General features: G+C 37.6%; 2 protein-coding genes across 3 annotated transcripts in view; one reads left to right on the top strand and one right to left on the bottom strand.

Annotated features, from left to right (window-relative positions):
* LOC137284692 (PH and SEC7 domain-containing protein 1-like) overlaps positions 1 to 18,748 on the bottom strand; it is a 40,937-nt gene extending 22,189 nt beyond the window's left edge. For both annotated transcript variants that reach the window (XR_010956916.1, XM_067816605.1), the window contains exons 1-9: positions 18,634 to 18,748; positions 14,840 to 16,361; positions 8,335 to 8,528; positions 6,846 to 6,904; positions 5,758 to 5,891; positions 4,355 to 4,445; positions 3,707 to 3,788; positions 2,284 to 2,512; positions 723 to 867 (exon numbers count right to left, since the gene is read on the bottom strand). Coding sequence is in view for 1 of the 2 variants with exons in the window: in XM_067816605.1 (XP_067672706.1) it covers positions 723 to 867; positions 2,284 to 2,512; positions 3,707 to 3,788; positions 4,355 to 4,445; positions 5,758 to 5,891; positions 6,846 to 6,904; positions 8,335 to 8,528; positions 14,840 to 16,278 (2,373 nt within the window). In the remaining variant the exon portion in view is untranslated. The remainder of the gene's footprint in view (positions 1 to 722; positions 868 to 2,283; positions 2,513 to 3,706; positions 3,789 to 4,354; positions 4,446 to 5,757; positions 5,892 to 6,845; positions 6,905 to 8,334; positions 8,529 to 14,839; positions 16,362 to 18,633) is intronic.
* Positions 18,749 to 18,797: 49 nt separating this feature from the next.
* The window catches only part of LOC137284557 (sphingosine-1-phosphate lyase 1-like), a 28,122-nt gene continuing 27,481 nt past the window's right edge, over positions 18,798 to 19,438 (top strand). The window contains exon 1 of the mRNA XM_067816405.1: positions 18,798 to 18,845. Coding sequence (XP_067672506.1) covers positions 18,819 to 18,845 — 27 coding nt within the window. The 5' untranslated portion in view covers positions 18,798 to 18,818. The remainder of the gene's footprint in view (positions 18,846 to 19,438) is intronic.

The following is a 19,438-nucleotide window of genomic DNA, read 5'->3' as shown; positions in this document are numbered from 1 at the left end:
ATGCATTTATGTATCATGAATAAGTGATCGTTGTGTTTTAATTCTGTTTGATTTTTTGGTTGCATGTGACCTTTAACGTATGATGCAGGATAGAACCCCCACCTTCCATCTGTGGGTCAAAATTGCACCAGTAACAGCTTGGCCAAAGGGAGGGGGAGTCATGGATGATGTTTGTACTGTACTGGATCATGGAACCTATCTCATCAATATGTGGAAATCAGCGACAATGTGATCCAGGCCTTTGAGAAACTGCATAAATTTTTTCCTTCCAATTTTGCTCCATTGCTTCTGCTCTATCAACAGCTCTCTTACTATGTTTCAACTAGTACAAATACAAACACATTTACTGAAAATATGTGATCATATCAGCAGTTGTAACTTCACACCATCCACTACACTGAGGCACAAATCAATTTAAAACTGGTTTACATGCACATCTTTGATGACCAGATGTTCGTATGCATAAAATTACAAAGTACCAATAATTAAGTACCAAAGCTCAAGGTGACGGAGACACCCCAACATTTCATCCTGGATACTGGGTTAATAGTTCTTAAGACACAAAGCTGAAATAAATAACTCAATGAAAACACATCTAATGACTGAGACTTGATTCCTAACATTTCTTCTGACGTACATTTATAACAGTGTGTCTAACTGCAGCAGTAGCAGATGATTCACAGACAGTTAACTCACTTACGATTCTGTCAACTAGCACTTACCATATTATGCCTGGTGTAGCAGGATGACAGTAGAGGGCGCTGAAACCTGGTCTTGGAGCCACAGCCTCCAGGAAGTGGGGGTGCAGAGAATGTGGCCGCTACCATGTTAATGGTGTCAATCCACTCTTGGAGTTCTTTACTGTCACTGCAATTCATGGAAAAGTTAAAACATTGTCCTTGCCAGCTTATCCAAACCATTGTACGTTTGTAATCAAAATGAGGTGTGTCCAATACATGTTGCAGTTCTAAACAAGGGCACTTTGTAGAAAGTCATGAGCTTACAGTGAGCGAGCGAGCGAGCGAGTTTAGTCCTCGGTTAAATGGTAGAAGTGTTATCCAGAAATTAGTATGACACCTCATACTATGACAAGGGTTACCCAGTGTGGAAACAAGTGTCCACATTTAATAGATCAACTGCATGAGTATTGACCACAATGTCTAATGGATGGTAACAAGCAATGTGTCCAACATGGTCCAGATATACAGTATGGGTGACATTGCTGGGTGTTTAATATTACCTGACTTTGATGCTACCTCTACAGCTGGCCTAGGAGTAAGTTTGGTTTGAAGTCATTTTGAACAATTTTCCAGGCAAACCTGGGTCTTTGACGTGACCACAACTGTTGGTTTCTGGCACACCTAATGGTCATTAATGCATAGTCCCTGAACATACATAATGTTGATGGTAAACAAACCCCATTTAAATTGAAAAGGAGCCCCAGTTGGGAGTCGGGGAAATCTAGACTTGCTTAATTAGGGCTTCAGTACTGCATGGAGTGAGTTAAATTACAATAGTTGCAATATTTTTTACCAATAGCAATATCACGGCAGGGGACACAAGAAAGAGGCTTCACACATTGTACCCATGAGGTGAATCCAACCAAAGTCTCTGGCTTGACGAGCGAACACATTAACCATTAGGCTACCCCACTGTCCCACCTTGTGAGGAAGGCAAGGCAGTAGGGAAAATCATGTGGTTCAGGGACTGTAAGACAGGCTAACAGAATGGAAGAAAGTGTACACAGCAAATAATGCTGCCTTAGACATATTGTAGGTGAAATCTCAGTTTATAACTAGCAAAAATAGATTTCAAGATCTCTCGGGAAACAGCTCTGCACAATGAATTAAAGGGTGAGGGTGAGTTTAGTTTTATGCCACACTCAGCAATATTCAAGCTATATGACGGTGGTCTGTAAATAATAAAGTCTGGATCAGACAATCCCGTGATCAACAACATGAGCATCGACCTGTGCAACTGGGAACCAATGACGTGTCAACCAAGTCAGCGAGACTGACCACCCGATCCCGTTAGTCGCCTCTTACGACCAGCCACTTTGAATTAAAAGGCTGGATCATTTTTTTTCCCTTTATGTACTTTTTAAACAATATCTAATAATCTTGAAAAAAGTAATTTTAAATAATTTTCATCATATTAAAAGTAATTTCCTTCTCCCCCTTTTTGAATGAGCCATGTCCCATTACATCCACAACATTGGGCTGATGAGGTATGGGTAATGAGAGAGGTGTTTCATCTAGGGGTCCATCATAGGTTGTGACTGACCTTGTTTGGAAGAGGTACTCGCACCAGTCTGCTGTCTGTAGGCGGAACACATGCTGTTTTTTGGTGTAGTCTGTTGCCTTGGTGGCCAGGGAGTGGTGTATACGGATAGAGTTGTTGGCATTCTCCACAAAGCCACCCTTCTTCAGCTGGTGTTCATCCTTGTACAGGTACAGGATCATGTCCCTCAGCACAGCACAAAACATCTTCCAGCCTCGCTTACCCATGGGGGCTGGACATGAAGTGATGTAAGGTAAATAAATACACTTAAATGCTTATAGATGTATTGGATTTACAGAACTGTCACCTGCTGAGTTCCAATAAAAAATACAGAAGACATAAGCTCACTTACTTCTTGACAAAGTAAGAAAATACATTTAATTTAAAGAATCACCATTTTTTTTCTTAGGTTACCATATTGAATAAATCAGGACACAATTCCTGAATTTCATAGTTTTCAATAAATACTTGGGAAAAAGTGTGTGTGTTAATTTTGAGCCCTGTATATCACTACCATAAAGAGCATGACAAACAACTTTTCCCAAAATATACTATTTAAAAAAAAGGGGAACCTGAACTTTGAAGTCTGGTAAAAAGAAAACCCATTGAGTAACATTACAATGACATTCATCTTGTGTATGCAGCATCATTTCATGTTATCACCACACGCAAACACAACGCATGGGAAGCATGTGCACACATGTGCCTCCTACACGTACATGGGGTGTCTTTATGAATCTTGATGTTTTTTAGGCAGGTTGATAATTCACTGTAGACCATTTTTTCCCAATAATTTAATTCCATCTGTGCATGGTCAGTGTCAAGTCACACGCTACTGACTGAAAATTGTAAACCTGAAATTTTCATGTCATACTCCAGTCACCTAACAAGGGGGATAACTGAATGAACAGCTTTGCTTTGAATGAAATCCATGTGGTGATGCATCCTAAACATTGATCCAATCTCTTATATCTCCCAATTTCGACAATCATACTATGAAAGTACAGTTCTCTTGCTTTTTTGGAAAAGTATAATATAGTAACATTGGTCTCATTTATTTGATCATTTATTGGCAAGGAAGAAAGGTTTCATATATTTATTTATGTGTATCACTTCTAAATGCCATTCAAAGAGGCAAATCAAGTCACTTGACAAGAAGGGACGTCAGATTCATTGAGGAGGTAACTCTGAGTTATGGATGTGAAGGCTTCACACTAATACTGATCCCACTACAGTACAGCGAACAATGCTGGTTTAACACTATATGGTCATGTAATGACAAGTCAGCCTGTGAAATGCGCCGAGAGATGAACTGATGTTTGTTGAGTGCTAATAAACTAACATTCATTGAGCAAATCTGGATAAGAAGATGAACTTGATGTCGTTCAACAAGTTGACATATTGTATGATCATGACAAGTACTTACTTCTTCTGCCATCCATATCTTTGCAGCACTTCCTCATCACATAGCCTTTCTTGTACTCCACTGTTTTATTTGGGTCTGGAGTCTGTGAGGCATAGGACCAATAACATTCAAGAAGGCTCATATTTTCTATGTTCAATAAACAATAAAATTTAGAAAAGGTAATCACTATTGTAGAGAAGGTGGACATGCTAATCAGTTAACTTTTGTTTTGTCTGTGTTTTAATGGAGCATTCAGCAAGGTTTGAGTTAAATGAAGGTGGCCGGTGAACAATTCAACCTTGACCACAAAATTTAGACACTGAGAATACTTATTTGTTGTTTAACACCTCACAACAAAATTCCAGCTGTATAACATGTATGTAAACAATCAAGTCTGGACAAGACAATCCGGTGATCAACATCGTGAACATTAATCTAAGCAACTAGGATATAGTAACATATCAATCCTTTCAAAGGGAATGACCACCTGATCCTGTTAGTCACCTCTTATGACAAGCATGGGTTGTTGAAAACCAATTTTAACACAGATCTTCACATTTAGACTGATAACAAAACAAAAAAAACCACAGTGTTACAATTCCATGCTATCAACCACTTCCTCAGAAACACCATGGTGTAATTTGGGAACAGCTTTATAGCCTTACTCACATCTAGGAAAGGGTTCTGTCCTATTATGGGTCCAGAGCTTGACTGAGGCCCAGCCTCTTGAGACGCATCTGCTTCTGGCATATCATCATCCCTGCAACACAGGTAAGTAGAAGCTGCAGGTATGTAGAGCAATGTCTGAAATACCACCTTTTGTTATAGAATGTTTATGGTTATACAATCTACTAGACATCTGCAGAGACCTCCAGTCGTGACTGATCGAAATTACTAAACATATCTGATTCATGTTATCTTGGAGATAGTCATGAAATATGTGCATGTATATCATGAAATACTATAAACTGTTTTATTTCCATGCCTTTAAATTTTCACGAGTGATGGTCAGCTAACCTTTTCGCGCCTTCTTATTTTTGCGAGGTGCTAGTTGACATATATCGGAAAAATTACCTATATAATTATGAAAAAGACCTATTTTGTTACGAACATGTGATCTTGTTACAGAGGGCATCTCTGAATGTTTGTACACCACACGCAGGTGCGTGACCATTGAGTTGTTATAAAATAAACAGATTTGCATAGTGATCTAAACACAAATGTAATTGATTTTAAAACTAATCCTATTTAATTGGGTGTTGGACAATCAGTAAGTGACATGTGATTGAGCCGTGTTAATCCAGATTAGCTTAACGGTGACAGGTGATTGAGCAATGACACCTGCATCGATTTTATGGAGTTGACTTATCTGAATAAAGTGAATGATATATCTATATAACCGCGTTTTTATTCTCATGCCATGAAGTCTGAAATGAAATTTGCGAAAATGAAACAGTCATATATACAACCTGACAAAGAACTTGCAGTAAACAAATCTCAAGGAAGCAGCAAAGTTACATTCCCCATTTCCTCAACAGTTTAATAATAATAAAGAATAACACCAACGTATCCTTGGTTATCAATGGCCTGTTCTATAAAGCAGCCTTTGCACTAAGGTAACTGAAACTGCCTTACTTAAGCATAGACATATGGCAGTTAATGCACCCAAATTGCTTTGTAGAGAGTTTAGTAGTGTTTGGTTTGGTTGTACTTTAACACCACACTCAGCAATATTCCAGCTATATGACGCCGGTCTATAAATAATTCAGTCTGGACCAGACAACCCAGTGATAAACAGCATGAGACCATTCTACGTAAATGGGGTATGATGCGATGTGTCAACCAAATCAGTGAGCCTGTTAATTGGGTTGCTGAAGATCAATTCTAACCCACATCTTCATGTATGTAGTTGTGTTACTGACAGAAACTCCCAAAAGTGCATCAGATACAGGAAATCTTACCATTAACACTGTACATAATGAAAATAACTGGATATCAATTATATAACAACGAAAAAGTCTCACAACTGTGAAGCAATACCAGCTATGTTTCTGATAAACACTGCCACTTACACTGCCCAGTCTAACTGCTCCAACTTGATGGACTGGTAGATTGACTTCAGGACTTCCCTTGGGAAATTCTCACCATCATTAAGCTCCGATAAATTATCAATAAATTCAGAACAGGTCATTTTCCTCCCAACAAACTGCAACAGAAGACATAAATCATCTCATAGTACACATAATACAAACATAGAATTGAGTATATTTCACCAAAACTCTTGTTCACACTGAGTGACTTGCATTTCTGGACCTATCAGAGGTGAACCAAAGCATTTGATGTAATGAACAAATACTCTAACCAATAGGCTACTCGCCCCATTGTTTGTTATTAACTCCTTCATAAATTCAACAGAGCAGTTATTAACAATACATTTTTTGCGTTGGTTCATCAGTTATAGAAAAATATTTTGTAAGCATCGTATATCAAATTTTCCTGGTAATGAGTTTGTTAATGCACAATTAACAAAGAAATAAATATGTAGTTCTTTTGTTTTTCTGCAAATAGCACAAAATGTATTCCAAATTTCACATTTTTAAAGGAAGACTAGCATGTTACTAATATGAATTTCCTGGAATCTTCAAGATAAATTCATTTATGACTTGTAACGAACTTGTGGTGCTTACAAAATGTAACAGATAAAACCAACCTTGTGAAAAATATTGTTATTAAAAAATAAGTGTTTGCAAAATTGTTTGTGTTTGATTTGAAAAAGCCTGAAGACATGATCAAGTGCATGGTCGTTTTGTCACTGGACCATCACTATATATTTCTATCAAAAGGTTACTGACACATTCATATATAAACAATTAATTAGTAAATAAAACATCAATAGATCTTTATGGTATTAACCATTTTGGAAACATGGTAACACATCAACACATAGCGAATGACACACATCTCAAACTACGCAGATACTTCAACACTATTTCAGATAGTTTCATTTTCAAGGAGTCTCGTTCTCATCTAAAATGCCATAAAGATCTTTCCAAAACTGGGATACCAAAGAAGAACCTCCTGCTGAAACATATACAACATGTCCTAATGCCATTTAATCAGTGACCATAAGGCTAAGAGCCACACTAGTAAATACTCTTACCTGTCCATGTAAATCTGTGTTGAGCAGCATTATTGCACATGTTAAGGTGTGACAAGCATCTGTAACAGATGGGTGATATTTACTAAACAAACTTGCACTCATAGATGAAATATCTTGATAACCCATGTAATCCCAGGTAATTATGGGAATTATGTAAGTGCCAGGTTATTGTTTTCAGTTTATTCTCTCACAGTTTCACAAAACTGTTTGTTGCAAAATGTGTGAGATCGGGGCGAGGTGAGGGTGCAAGCGATTTTAGTTTTATGCTGCTTTTAGCAATATTCCTGTAATATCATGGTAGGGGAGCTCCAGAAAAAGGCTTCACACATAGTGTTCATGAGAAGAATCAAAACCAGGTCTTCAGTGTGACGAGCAAATGCCTTAACTACTAGGATCATCCATAGTAGCTGCCCCAAAGCACCATTGTCATAATGGCCCTGTTAACACTAAAGTCTTGAAAAAACAAACCAGTGAGATGAGCAAGCACCTTTGTCTCCATATAACTAACCATGGGATGAACTAAACAGTGATCAGCCTAGGATTCAGTTGAGGTGAAAGGTGCTCACAGGCCTCAAGAAATATGAGGATTTCCATGAAGAAAAATAAGGCTAACAAAATACTTGCATCATTCAATATTGTGATGTAATGGCAACTTTTTACCATTTTTTCTTTCCACTGCATTCTTTGTCCTCCTTTAGTTTTGCTTACTCTCTGATACACAGGAGTACAAGAGGACCATGCATACATAATGAATTTGTCAATCATACAAATACTGTGGCAATCCAACATTGACAAACATGTCCTAGATCTATCCCTGACTAAGTCAACAATCCTACCCTGTATCCACCAAATCCAATTTTGTCTCCACATAAGACAAGCAAATGAGTGCTGGTGTCCTATTGTAACTCTGACTCCCTTGGGAGTAATCTCAACTGGGCTGGAGTGTGACTATCATAAATCTACATTATCGACTTGGAGTTACCCCAACTGGAGAACCAAGATTACCATGATCAACACCACAATCATCACCAGGATTAACAAATCATAGGGAAATGACAGAAATTTTTACACCTTTCAAGCTTATTTGTTTCATGCAGTTTAACACAAACGCAACAATATTACAGCCATGTGACAGCAGCATGTAAATATTCGAGTGAGTGAGTTTAGTTTAGTTTCAAACCACTTTTAGCAATATTCCAGCAAATATCACAGCAGTGGTTTCACACATTGTACCGTGAGGGGAATTGAACCCAAATTCTTGGTATGATGAGTGAACGCTTAACATGAAGCTACCCCACCCTCCCTTTTAATATCTGAACACAGGACAGATAATACAGTAATTGATATCACAAGCAATTCCTCATAATGTCATGGTGATATGATAGGCAATCAACCAAGTCTACATTCAGTTTTCTAATATGACAAGCATCTGTTAGCGGACACCAAGAATAGCCCAGAGGGTTAAGTCTTTTAGGACAAATTAACTTACCATCTGAGTTGAATGATCCAGGGTTACAGATCATATAATGGTGGGAGAAGTGAGCCAGCACTCTCTCCCTCTCCTGAGTCTCCCCACTCAGTGAAAACTGCAACAGAAACTTGCGAAGAGCCCCGTCCAGCGAAAGACCCTTGAAGTCAAAGAACTTGAGATACTCTTCTGCCACAAGTGTGCTGAACTCATTTCTAAAAACAAAAGAGTCATCACATGTATGAGTAAGTTTAATAATACTGTCTTCAGCTGGTAGTGAGTGTCAAGCCGGTATTCAAGCTATGTCAGAGAGTGTTAGCTTGATATTGAGGGACAGCCAGAAGTGATGCAGATTCAGGGATATTTACATCTTTGGGTATATATATTTGGAAACCTAGAAACGTGATATGGGGAACCTATTGTTGGTTCCATGATCATTGTATTACTGTGTTACCAAGGGACAAAACTCTGTGCAGTGAATGAGTGAGTGAGTTTAGTTTCACAACACTTCTGACAATATTCCAGCAATGTCACAGTACACCAGGAATGGGCTTTGCACATTGCAACCACAACACGAAATGTAGCACTTATAACTATTAAATGTATGGCCTCTTATATATCCCTTCAGCTAAGTACCTATGATAAAAACACATTTCATTTCACTATATAATATATATTATTTATCAATTATACACAAAAAAGAAGCCATACAACAATTACATAACGAGGATATCACATACTTGAGGATCTGAGCAAAATAGCAACATTGATTTGTCCAAACTTAACCATGCCTATCAACTGATCAGGTTGATTCAACAAATAGTGCTGTGGCTGAATGTTGATAATATAGTACTAGTTCACACAACTGGACATTGTAGATTCAAAGGAGTGTCCTGGTCAACAATAGTGAACTATAGATAGGCTGGTATTCATACAACTTGATCAGTGTACATGTCATACTTGCATCTCCATGGTGTACCTTTTACCATGATTCATGATAAACGGATGTCACAGATATCGTGTTATACATACTGTTGACAGTTGCATGATCATGATGATCATGATGATAAATACACAATGCCTTTCAGCATGTTCAGAAAGTAGTCAAGCGTAAATGTTGTGTTATGGTTGAGTGAGTGAGTTTAGTATTATGCCGCACTCAGCAACATTCCAGCTATATGGTGGTGGTCTGTAAATAATCGAGTCTGGACCAGACAATTCAGTCACCAACAACATGAGCATCGATCTGCGCAACTGGGAACTGATGACATGTGTCAACCAAGTCAGCAAGCCTGACCACCCGATCCCGTTAGTCGCGTCTTATGACAAGCATAGTAGCCTGTTATCGGTTACTGAAGGCTATTCTACCCCAGGACCTTCGTTATGTTTGAGATTGACCTACATTGTACTTTCTCTGTATACATTTTAGTTCTTGGGATGTTGAGTACCATCTAGGATTTGAACCTATGCTCTTAGAAGTAAGACGTAATTGATGGCAAGCAAAGTCAGTAATTTAATCATACTGCCACAAAAACTTGAAGTCTGACAACTCATAATCAAGATCACATACTCTCTCTCATGTATCATGATGGTATACACGAATTGTCAAAGAGGGCACAAAGAATGGACTTGTTGGAGCCAAATGATCCACCACATGACGATTACAGCAAATGAAGGATGAAGGACATTTAACTTGCAAGTAAGCTGAAGGACAACACACCTTAGATGCAGTAATCAAGGCCAACACTGTGTCTATGCTGGGACTAGCTTACACAAACACATGTTTAGATCCCCTTCCCTTCTCTAGATCAAGATCAACAGTGAGCAATGGAGAGCAAATGCTCAGTGTCTGTTACTACCACTAGGTATTTTTTATTCTACTCCGTACTCCTTCGACAAAACTAATAGTCCTTCAGCATAGCAGAGGTCAGCTGAAGTGGCATGGGGTTTAACATTGATCATATTCAAAATTACTGCATTTACATATGCATTCGACATGTGAAACTGAGATCCTATGCCACAGTTTAACAAAGACACAGTGTACAGACCATGTGCTGACCAGCTTAACATGGACTCCTAACTAAGAAACTGTATACTGACTTCAAGCTGACCAGTTCAACATGGATACCCATCTAAGACACAGTATATTTACACCAAGCTGACCACTTTAACATGGATACCCAACATGCTGATTCCAAGCTGTTTGGACCAAACCAGAGATCAATGAGCATCGATCTGCGCAACTGGGAAGTGATGACATGTGTCAACCTGGTCAGCGAGCCTGACCACCCAATCCCGTTAGTCGCCTCTTACGACAAGCATGAGTTACTAAAGGTCAAAATATGTCTATATCCATCTGGACATGATACATACAACAGACATATGATTCCTGTTTATGAGAAATCATCTTAACATAAACCAGTTGCTACAGGTGTTCAACCATCACCAGCTTCAACATAAACAAGCACAGAGAAATAACACATGGATATTTGCAAAGCAGTTGATGCAGAACTAATCAACCATAAACTAAGGGCTTAGTGATCTGCTAATCAGATCCCAACCTGAATATTTGTGAAATGGACTTAATGTAGGTGATGATGATGGTTGCAATATGCTGACAATAAGCAGTATCTGTGTTAATGCAGAAACCTGCATTTTTCATGCAATAAACAAGCAGACAAACATGATAGTCAACACCAGTGTACATTCCAGACACCCTACAGAAAATACTTTCACATATTTCTTCATTTCCACTTAGATAACAGATTCATCTCTTCACATACAGTTTCAACAAGGCCCTCCTTTATCAGTTATACCCTGGACCTTTGCCAATGTAAATACAGCAAAACATGGTTCATTAATTCTATGTTCTTTGACCAGCAGTGTAAAAACATTCATTTTCATTGGTTCAAGGGGCCAGAAAAATAAGAATTCATGATAACAAGGTAATCTAAGATGATTACTTTTAAGTACTATCATGTAATGGCTTTTCTTGAGTCAGGCTTGTCATACAAAGAGGTCCAGAAGATCCTTTAATACTAATCTGAAGGAGTAATGAACGTGTACAGTGCAGTATGTCTACTGTTCTACGTAAATGATTACATTTATCCCATGCACTTTACAGTCTTGTCAAGAATTTGGCACAGTGAATTTTACTGTGCCAATTTGGACATACATATCTTTAGCTGTGAAGAGCTGCAAAGTTCTTGATATGGCTAAAAGCAACATTCAATTACTTCCAAACAACATTCATTAATACTAGATGCACATTTAAGCATCCTCTAAAATCATGTAGTGATATATTGTGCAACTAATACATACCATACAAACTGCATACAGGTACCATACATACTGCATACAGGTCATATATTTCATCCACACAGACTATAAATATACTGCTCTTTTAAATGTTATTCTCTAATAGTTTCAAATAGTTCCAAGGAAATAACAACTTAAAAAGCTGTATGCCAATTAGTTTTTTTCATTATCATATGATTAATGGAACCCACTGATAAAGACAGAAAATCAATTCATACAAGTCAACATCATCAATATCTGTCCATCAGTTATACATATTTTAATGTCAACTGATTCATTAAATAACACCTGTCTTGCAATACACATAATTACCTGTAATTATGAAAAGAATGGATTCTGATTGATGGATAGTCTTCCAAACTTGTGATAAACTTAAAATATGTTGAATCTAAAGTAGTTTTCACTCCCAACAAGCTGTGCTCAATGCTGACTTATGAGCAGTTATTAATGAAAGTAACAGGTCAGTCTTTGTAGTGAGTGAGTGAGTGAGTGAGAGTGAGTGAGTGAGTGAGTGAGTGAGTGAGTGAGTGAGTGAGTGAGTGAGTGAGTGAGTGAGTGAGTGAGTGAGTGAGTGAGTGAGTGAGTGAACAATGTTTCACATTGATTCCAGCAAAATCACGGTAAGGGGACACCAGAAATGGACTTAACACATTGTTCACATGTGGGGAATTGAATCTAGGTCTTTAGCGGACAGTTAGGCTACCCCACTGTCCCTTCAGCCTTTGTAAACATATGACAGAGCTGACATATGTCTTTTTTTCTGACACTTAATCAATTTAAATTAAGTTCATAACCATAAAGTTAGATCTTGCACTCAGGTTAGTGAGGACATATGAATGTGTAACTTAAACCTATCAGGTTGCCAAGGAAATCTTCCTGGACACGCAGACACGAAGGATTAAATTTTGTCTTTCTTGACAGTATATTTTAAATCAGATTCCAAAGTACTTGGGTACATAGCAGTGACAGGTGTTCCAACTTCTATTTTAGTTTAAATCATGTCATTCTCTCATTACCCCATGCCTCACTGGGCTAATAATTTTACATAACCTTTACCGTGTCTTTTTATAGCTTGTATTATGTCTATCCCACATCTGCACAGGTATTTTCAGAAAGAAACAGATATACTGTACTCTTATAGTACAAAATTTCCAAGTTCACCCAATCTATATTATCTAACAGTGATTTTATGTCATTTGAATGCATTTACTCCAAATTCAAGATCCAAATTTGAGATCTTTCTAATTCCTTAAATGCTTGTAACTGCATATTTAGTCCTGTGGTCTTGTTTGTGTTTCCATGCCGATTAACATCTGATTGGTAAGCTGTGGTTAGCATGGTAATGTTTAAATATTAAAAATAAATCAAGTGTGTACACTCAATCATCTTATTATTAATGAACTGGAAGCATATTGGAAGACACACCCAAACATTCCATGCAAATTCACTGACTTAAACATAGGAGGATACACAGAGTTGTTTAACTTCTTGAAACAGGTGTCTTAAACTTACTGACTTCACCTGTTCATATGTATTTGAAGGTTTGATTCACTAAATGTTAAATCAATGCTTGTTTATTGCAACATAGTGTAGTTTACTGAAGTTAGTATATACACCTGTTAATTATTGTAACTTGTGATGCCCTTTATCAATATTTTCAGCATTATCATTGACATATACAATATTTCTAGAAATTATTGAGAAAGCTGTTTCGGAAAATATCTAATACATGTCTACAAACTATAGAATTTCTATTGAAATAAGATGTTGACATATGACTTTCTTACGGTCAGTGTTTTTTCAGTACTTAGCGACACCTCATCCACACCTTCATGCACCTAGGCACATTACCAAGTAAAGTGTACTGGAAATTATTTGAGTGTATCACAATATTCAACCACTCCTTTCTCCATATCCTCAGTATTTCAAAGTAGTTTGGTGTAATTTGCCCTTCTTTAGTCTCCATACATTCTTAATAGGAATAAGGTCTCAGCTGTCTGACAACCACTGTTTTTGTGTAGCCTGCAATGTGATTTGGATAGTTATGCTAGAAAATCCAATCATCTTCTCACAGTATTCAGGCTGTTTAAAGGAGGTGATCATATAGGTTGTGAACATATTGTTTCTTCATCAAATTTCCAGTGAAAATACACAACAACGTTACTCCACATGATGATATTCTACCCCAGTGTGAAATTTCAGACTATTTTCGGTGATGATAGATAGGTTCCAGTATCTTTAGTCCAAATTTTCAAACAGTTCACAAAAAGTCAGATAGAACTTTCATCAGACAAGAAAACATTACACCAATCTTGATTTTCATGAGCCTTACAACAGTTTAAATATATCTTTCTTTTCGTGCATCAGCCATCAATGGTGAGGGAAATATCTGTGTTTTTCACCCAGTTCAGTCTTTGTGATTCTTGTCTAAGGTTTCATTACAAAATTGAGGATTTCCTCTATTAATCATCTCATTTCTGATATTCTCAAAACTTTTGAATTTTCTTGTGTTCATAATCTGGCCATGTTGCCAATGATCCGCAGTACTGAACTCCCTCTGCCTTCCCGTCCCTATCTTGTGCTCAATCCAAAATCCTGACTGAATATTCTTCAAGTTTAGTTTACAGTAGACAGAGGAATGTCATGTCTACCAGCTAAGTCTTTCGCGTTAGTCACACCCTATTCAAAATCATCTAGAAACAGCTTTCTTTTTCTCTTCTGCAGTCAAATCTGTCATGTCAACAAGGGTGCATTGTTCTACACCAACGGAGATAACACTTGATGTAGTAAGGTTAATTCTTGAGCCAACATGAATTGCCTCCCATATTGAGTTCCTTACTTCATAATGTAACTCCTACTCTAAAATTCTTTTACAAGTATAAGGAAACAAAGATTTCTCAATAATTTCTGGAAATACTTTATATAGTGAGCAAAATTATACACACAAAAAATGATTTTACATTGTGCCCTAAGATCAACCCACTGAGTTCAAACAAACCTTGGTTTATTTGAGGGTCAAATCCCATTCCCATTTACCTTTGCTCACAAATAAATCAAGCGATTCGTTACTCATTTAACTATTTATGAAGATTTGATTTGTTATATTTGACATATTATAAATATCATGAACAGACAAAATATCCATTCAATTCAAAATTCACAAAACATATTGACAACTATCTTGGAAATGAGTGCACAAACTACTTACTTTTTTGATAAATGCCTTGACACATCACTCTTACGAAAACCATCAAGCATAAACAATCTTTTAGCCAGTCTGGAAGCAGACGGTCTGTCCACCCCCTTCATTGGCTGATGGTAAAGACTCTCTGCATCAGAGAATTCCAAATCCAGGTCTATATGGTTGATGTCTTGTACTTCCTCAAACTCGTCACTTGAATTCAACTGACTTGAATGAGTTGATCCCGAACTACTGGTTTCCAAAGCACTATTATTTACAGATAGTTTTTCACCACAGTCATTGGGTGAATCATCGTCTTTCGGTTTATCTTTCACTTTGGCTTTTAGCGGTTTTGGATCATCAAGACTTATGAATGCAGGCATGAACACTCGCTCAGAAGTCTTTTCTGTTGGCTTCCTTTCCGGAGAATTGTGTAAACTTCGGGAAGCAGGCTCACTAACATTATCAAGGGAGGCGGTGGAACTGTCATTGCAGTAGGCAAGCTGGTCCAAGGAATAAGCCATGTTGTCATCAATGTCTATAGACACAAGCTGCATTGCATTTCCAGACTCTAAGTAATTCTCATGGCTTTTACTGGTTCTTACTAACTGCTGTGGCTGGGCTTGTTTCTGCTGACTTGTAATTTTCTCTGCACTTTGACTGGTGACCATGACCCGATTGATGGCATCTTCTGAATTTGGCACTTCCGGAAGAGAAGAGGATTTCTCTCCCACATCTGAATCAGAGCTGTGGATGTCAGGGTGCACACCGCTATCACCGGAACTTGGTACATCCTGTAAACTTTTGTCTGAGCCACGATCACCATTGACAATTATCACCTCAACTGGTGACCTAACGGCTTCTTGGGAACTGTCCTCAGTGACGGGAGACACTTTTTCTCCTTGTGAAAGCTGCATTTTTTCATTGAGAGAGGCTATAAGTGATTCGCTCCCTGAGGACTGAGACATATCACTAAGGTCTTCGACAGTAGCAACAGGTGCCCGTGGAAGCTCAAGAGGAAAGGCTGGAGATGGTATATTTTTCACAGTCTGCGATACCCCAGACAGATTGAGGTGTGGGGAATAGCCTAGGCTGGACTGGTCACTGCGTATACTTCCATCCACATCACTGTAACTCATATCCTCCCCGCCACTCTTTGGGGTGCCAGACTTGCTGCCATCTTGCCTGGATTTCGGCTGATGTGGAGGAGTAGTTTTGATTATCATGTCTCCTGTCATGAGAAATGTTTCAAAGCCTTTTCCCTTCCTGTTCTGTGGAGATACAGATGGAGGAGACACCTCCTCTACAATACCGTTTTCGTGAACCGTCAATGTAAGACTGTCCTTTTCCTTCAGTTTGTTGGCTTCCCTTTGTTCTCTAGCTGCCAGACGCCCATTCATAGGAGGCGGAGGGCTTCGAACAGGGATTGGAATGCGTGAGGGACTCTGGGTTGTCCTGCTTGCCATTTTGGGGCCAGCAAAGGCCTACCACCAAACCACACAGATAGTCGCCATTACTCCATACACCTCTGGCAAAAGTTATCTCCCATCTGAAACAGAAAAAAATAACAAGGTATAGCAACAGTAAATCATAAATGTATAATTACCACTTGTTAAGCAATTGTGAAATGTCTAGTGTAACTGGTGGCACATCATGTTGATGAATGTAGTGGGGTCCTCATAACTGCCATGTTAATACAGCTGTATCCATTAAATCACTTGCATTTACTGAACTGTCACTCTACAACAAACAAATACATTTCCTTGATCATTATTAACTTGCAAAACTAAGACAATCCTTTCACATTGTGAATATTTCAAAAAGAAAATTCACCTTCATCATTATTAACATTGATCAATGTTCTTGTAGTTTGATACCATAGTATATGTACATAAAAACAAATGTGCAACTTTAATTTTACCCCAAGCATAATGACAAGGATGCCTTCACTTTAATGCTTAGTTTCTAACAGTAACTCTATATATTTAAACATATTATGCAATAACATTCTGACAGAAGTAAGGGATATACCGATCAGAAAGAGATCCTTTGATTCTCAACATGTTTAATTCTACCAGATGACAAGTGGTCTAAAGCAGCAGACATAAAGTAAAGTAAGTAAAGTCCAAATTGTCTAAATTCAACAAGAAAAAGTTACTCAGGTAACACTATTACTTTGGAGAACATTACTAGTTTGTACAACTTACTTGACAACTTTGGAGTTGCATCTATTGTAAATGAATTGCAAAAAAAGCAAGGAATAATAATCAACAGTGATCAGGCTTCAAAACAATTCAAAGGTCACCTTTATTCTTTCAAAATTACTTGCACACAGAAATGAACACTCATTCACATCATTAACATTGAAACAACAACACAGAAAATCAAAATGTATATTTTGATATATACCTCTACAACGCCTATAGTCAATTACTGCAGTAAGATATGATGTCAGTTACTCATCATGGATGTCATGAGTCATTGTTATTCTAGTTCCTCAAGCTGTGTTATGTTCCAAATGCCAGACATCATATCAACATATATCTATGTGAGCCATGACATATTACTGATAAACGGTTGTTAAATAATAAAAATATGTTGTTTGTTTATCAAAACATTTGCTCAAGTGTTTTTATTTAACTATCTTGTATGGATGTGTGACCTCTAAACGGTTAAGCCCTAACACTGGAGTTGTGACAAGGACTGCTCTAGTTTATAATTACTTTAAAATAATGTTATGTATGAGTGGACACATCAATACAACAAATCACTATGCTAATCACATTTGTGATAATTCATGTTTAGAGAATATTGTACCAGCTAAACATAAGACTTCTCACTGATCAACACACATAAGCTGTCCTTTTCAAAGCATTAAGCTATGCTGATTCAGTATTTTACTTTGCACAAGCAAAAAGTCAAACAAGTTAATGGTGATGATATAATTGGAATGTTCTGTTGGCAAACATTACAAGATACTGAACTATTTTTGGGTGTATAACACTTGCAGTGTTCACAAATATCGCCTGACCCTGTGACAAATCTGGCAGATTCGCCAGTAGTCAAATAAAAATCACCAACGTGCCAGCCCCAGTGTCTGACTGAATATTTCACAATGTCTTTGAGTGAAGTTGCTATTTGTGGCATGTGACACTTGTTGTTCATAAATATTATGTTTGTTATCATATATATTATAATGTTAATAATTCCAATGCCAGTTATAAGAAATATTTTGTTTAACTTAATTCTGTGGGTCTTGTGATTTTCGTTGGATCAGACACACATCTGAAACTTACAGGACCCAGTGTCTTGTTACTCTGAAAAACCATCGTGAGTACTGTACTTGTGTCAATAATGACAAATAGGTCATATTCATTATATATATACACACACACAAGAATTCACTGACAATAAACATTTAACAAGAAACATATTTCTAACATAAGTACGTTTATACGGCATAGGTTTTATCCCTGGGGCGAAAAAATAAGTAAAGGGGCAGATCCATTTTGTTGATGTTTTGGGGGTGTATAATGAGGGTCAGCTGTAAATATAGCATTACTATGCATATAGTTCGATTTAAAATGAGTCTACACTCAACTTAGAATAGAAATATATCAAATCGCGACCTAAGACACAAGTTTGGCTTCTTAAATTTTGACAGAGGGCGGAATAATACGTAAAGTAAAGGGTGTAAAACACCAAAAATAAACTTTCCCCGCAGGGACTCTCTACTTTGAAATCTTATCGTCGTAACCATAGCCTCATTCGCTGAAATATCGCTTAGTACAATCGAACCAAAGCTATCCAAAATCAGTTACCTTTAATTAGTTCACTGATAGAGAGAATGTTGGAGGAATAATTTGATGGAAGAACAAGGAATTACATCCTTATACATCGGTCGACTTCCGCCATGCTGTCGTATCGCAAAATCCCGCTATCGGTCACGTGACCCTTTCATGCAATATGAATCTTGGACGAGAACTTGCGAGATCAGTACAATAACATGGCAGGAATCGTGAAAACGGTGGTGGTGAGTTTGATCGAAAAATCATTTGTAACTACGACGTATTGTTACATTTTGTATCGATAACCGACAGGAAAGTGAAGATGAATATGGTTTCTTGTGTGGTCAGTTTTTTATGCAGTGTGTTGATATATAGGTCGATTTTACCGTTGTTATGTGTTATTTCGTCTGCTCAACACGAGCACAAGACAGATCAGCTGGACCTTTTTGTTTGCCAGCATTCTTTTACGGTTGGATGATTAACAAGACATAATGTCTGATCACACTGTTTTTCTCATACTGTTAGTCGGGTTGTCAAGTAACCTTGAACAATATTGCAACAGGCTTTCTTTTTCAAAATACGTATTCTCGTCGACTTACATAAAATGCAAGAATATGAGGTTCAAAGTCTAACTCAAGCACATCACATGATCTCATGCTCAGCCATGATGCTGTATTGTACGTTTGTTTGACTTAGAATACGATTGTCACATGGCGCAGATCCAACATGCCCAAAACTATCTTCAAATGAAGTTTTTGTATGTGTTGCCTTATTTTGAGGGTAATTTTTCTCAAGAGACCAACAGTAACAATGGACATTTTATTTCATTCTCACAAAT

This window comes from Haliotis asinina, chromosome 5 (genome assembly GCF_037392515.1).
Source record: "Haliotis asinina isolate JCU_RB_2024 chromosome 5, JCU_Hal_asi_v2, whole genome shotgun sequence".
NCBI classification, from domain to species: Eukaryota; Metazoa; Mollusca; class Gastropoda; order Lepetellida; family Haliotidae; genus Haliotis; species Haliotis asinina.
Note: the sequence above shows the minus strand (reverse complement) of the source record. Positions and strands in the feature narration are given on the sequence as shown.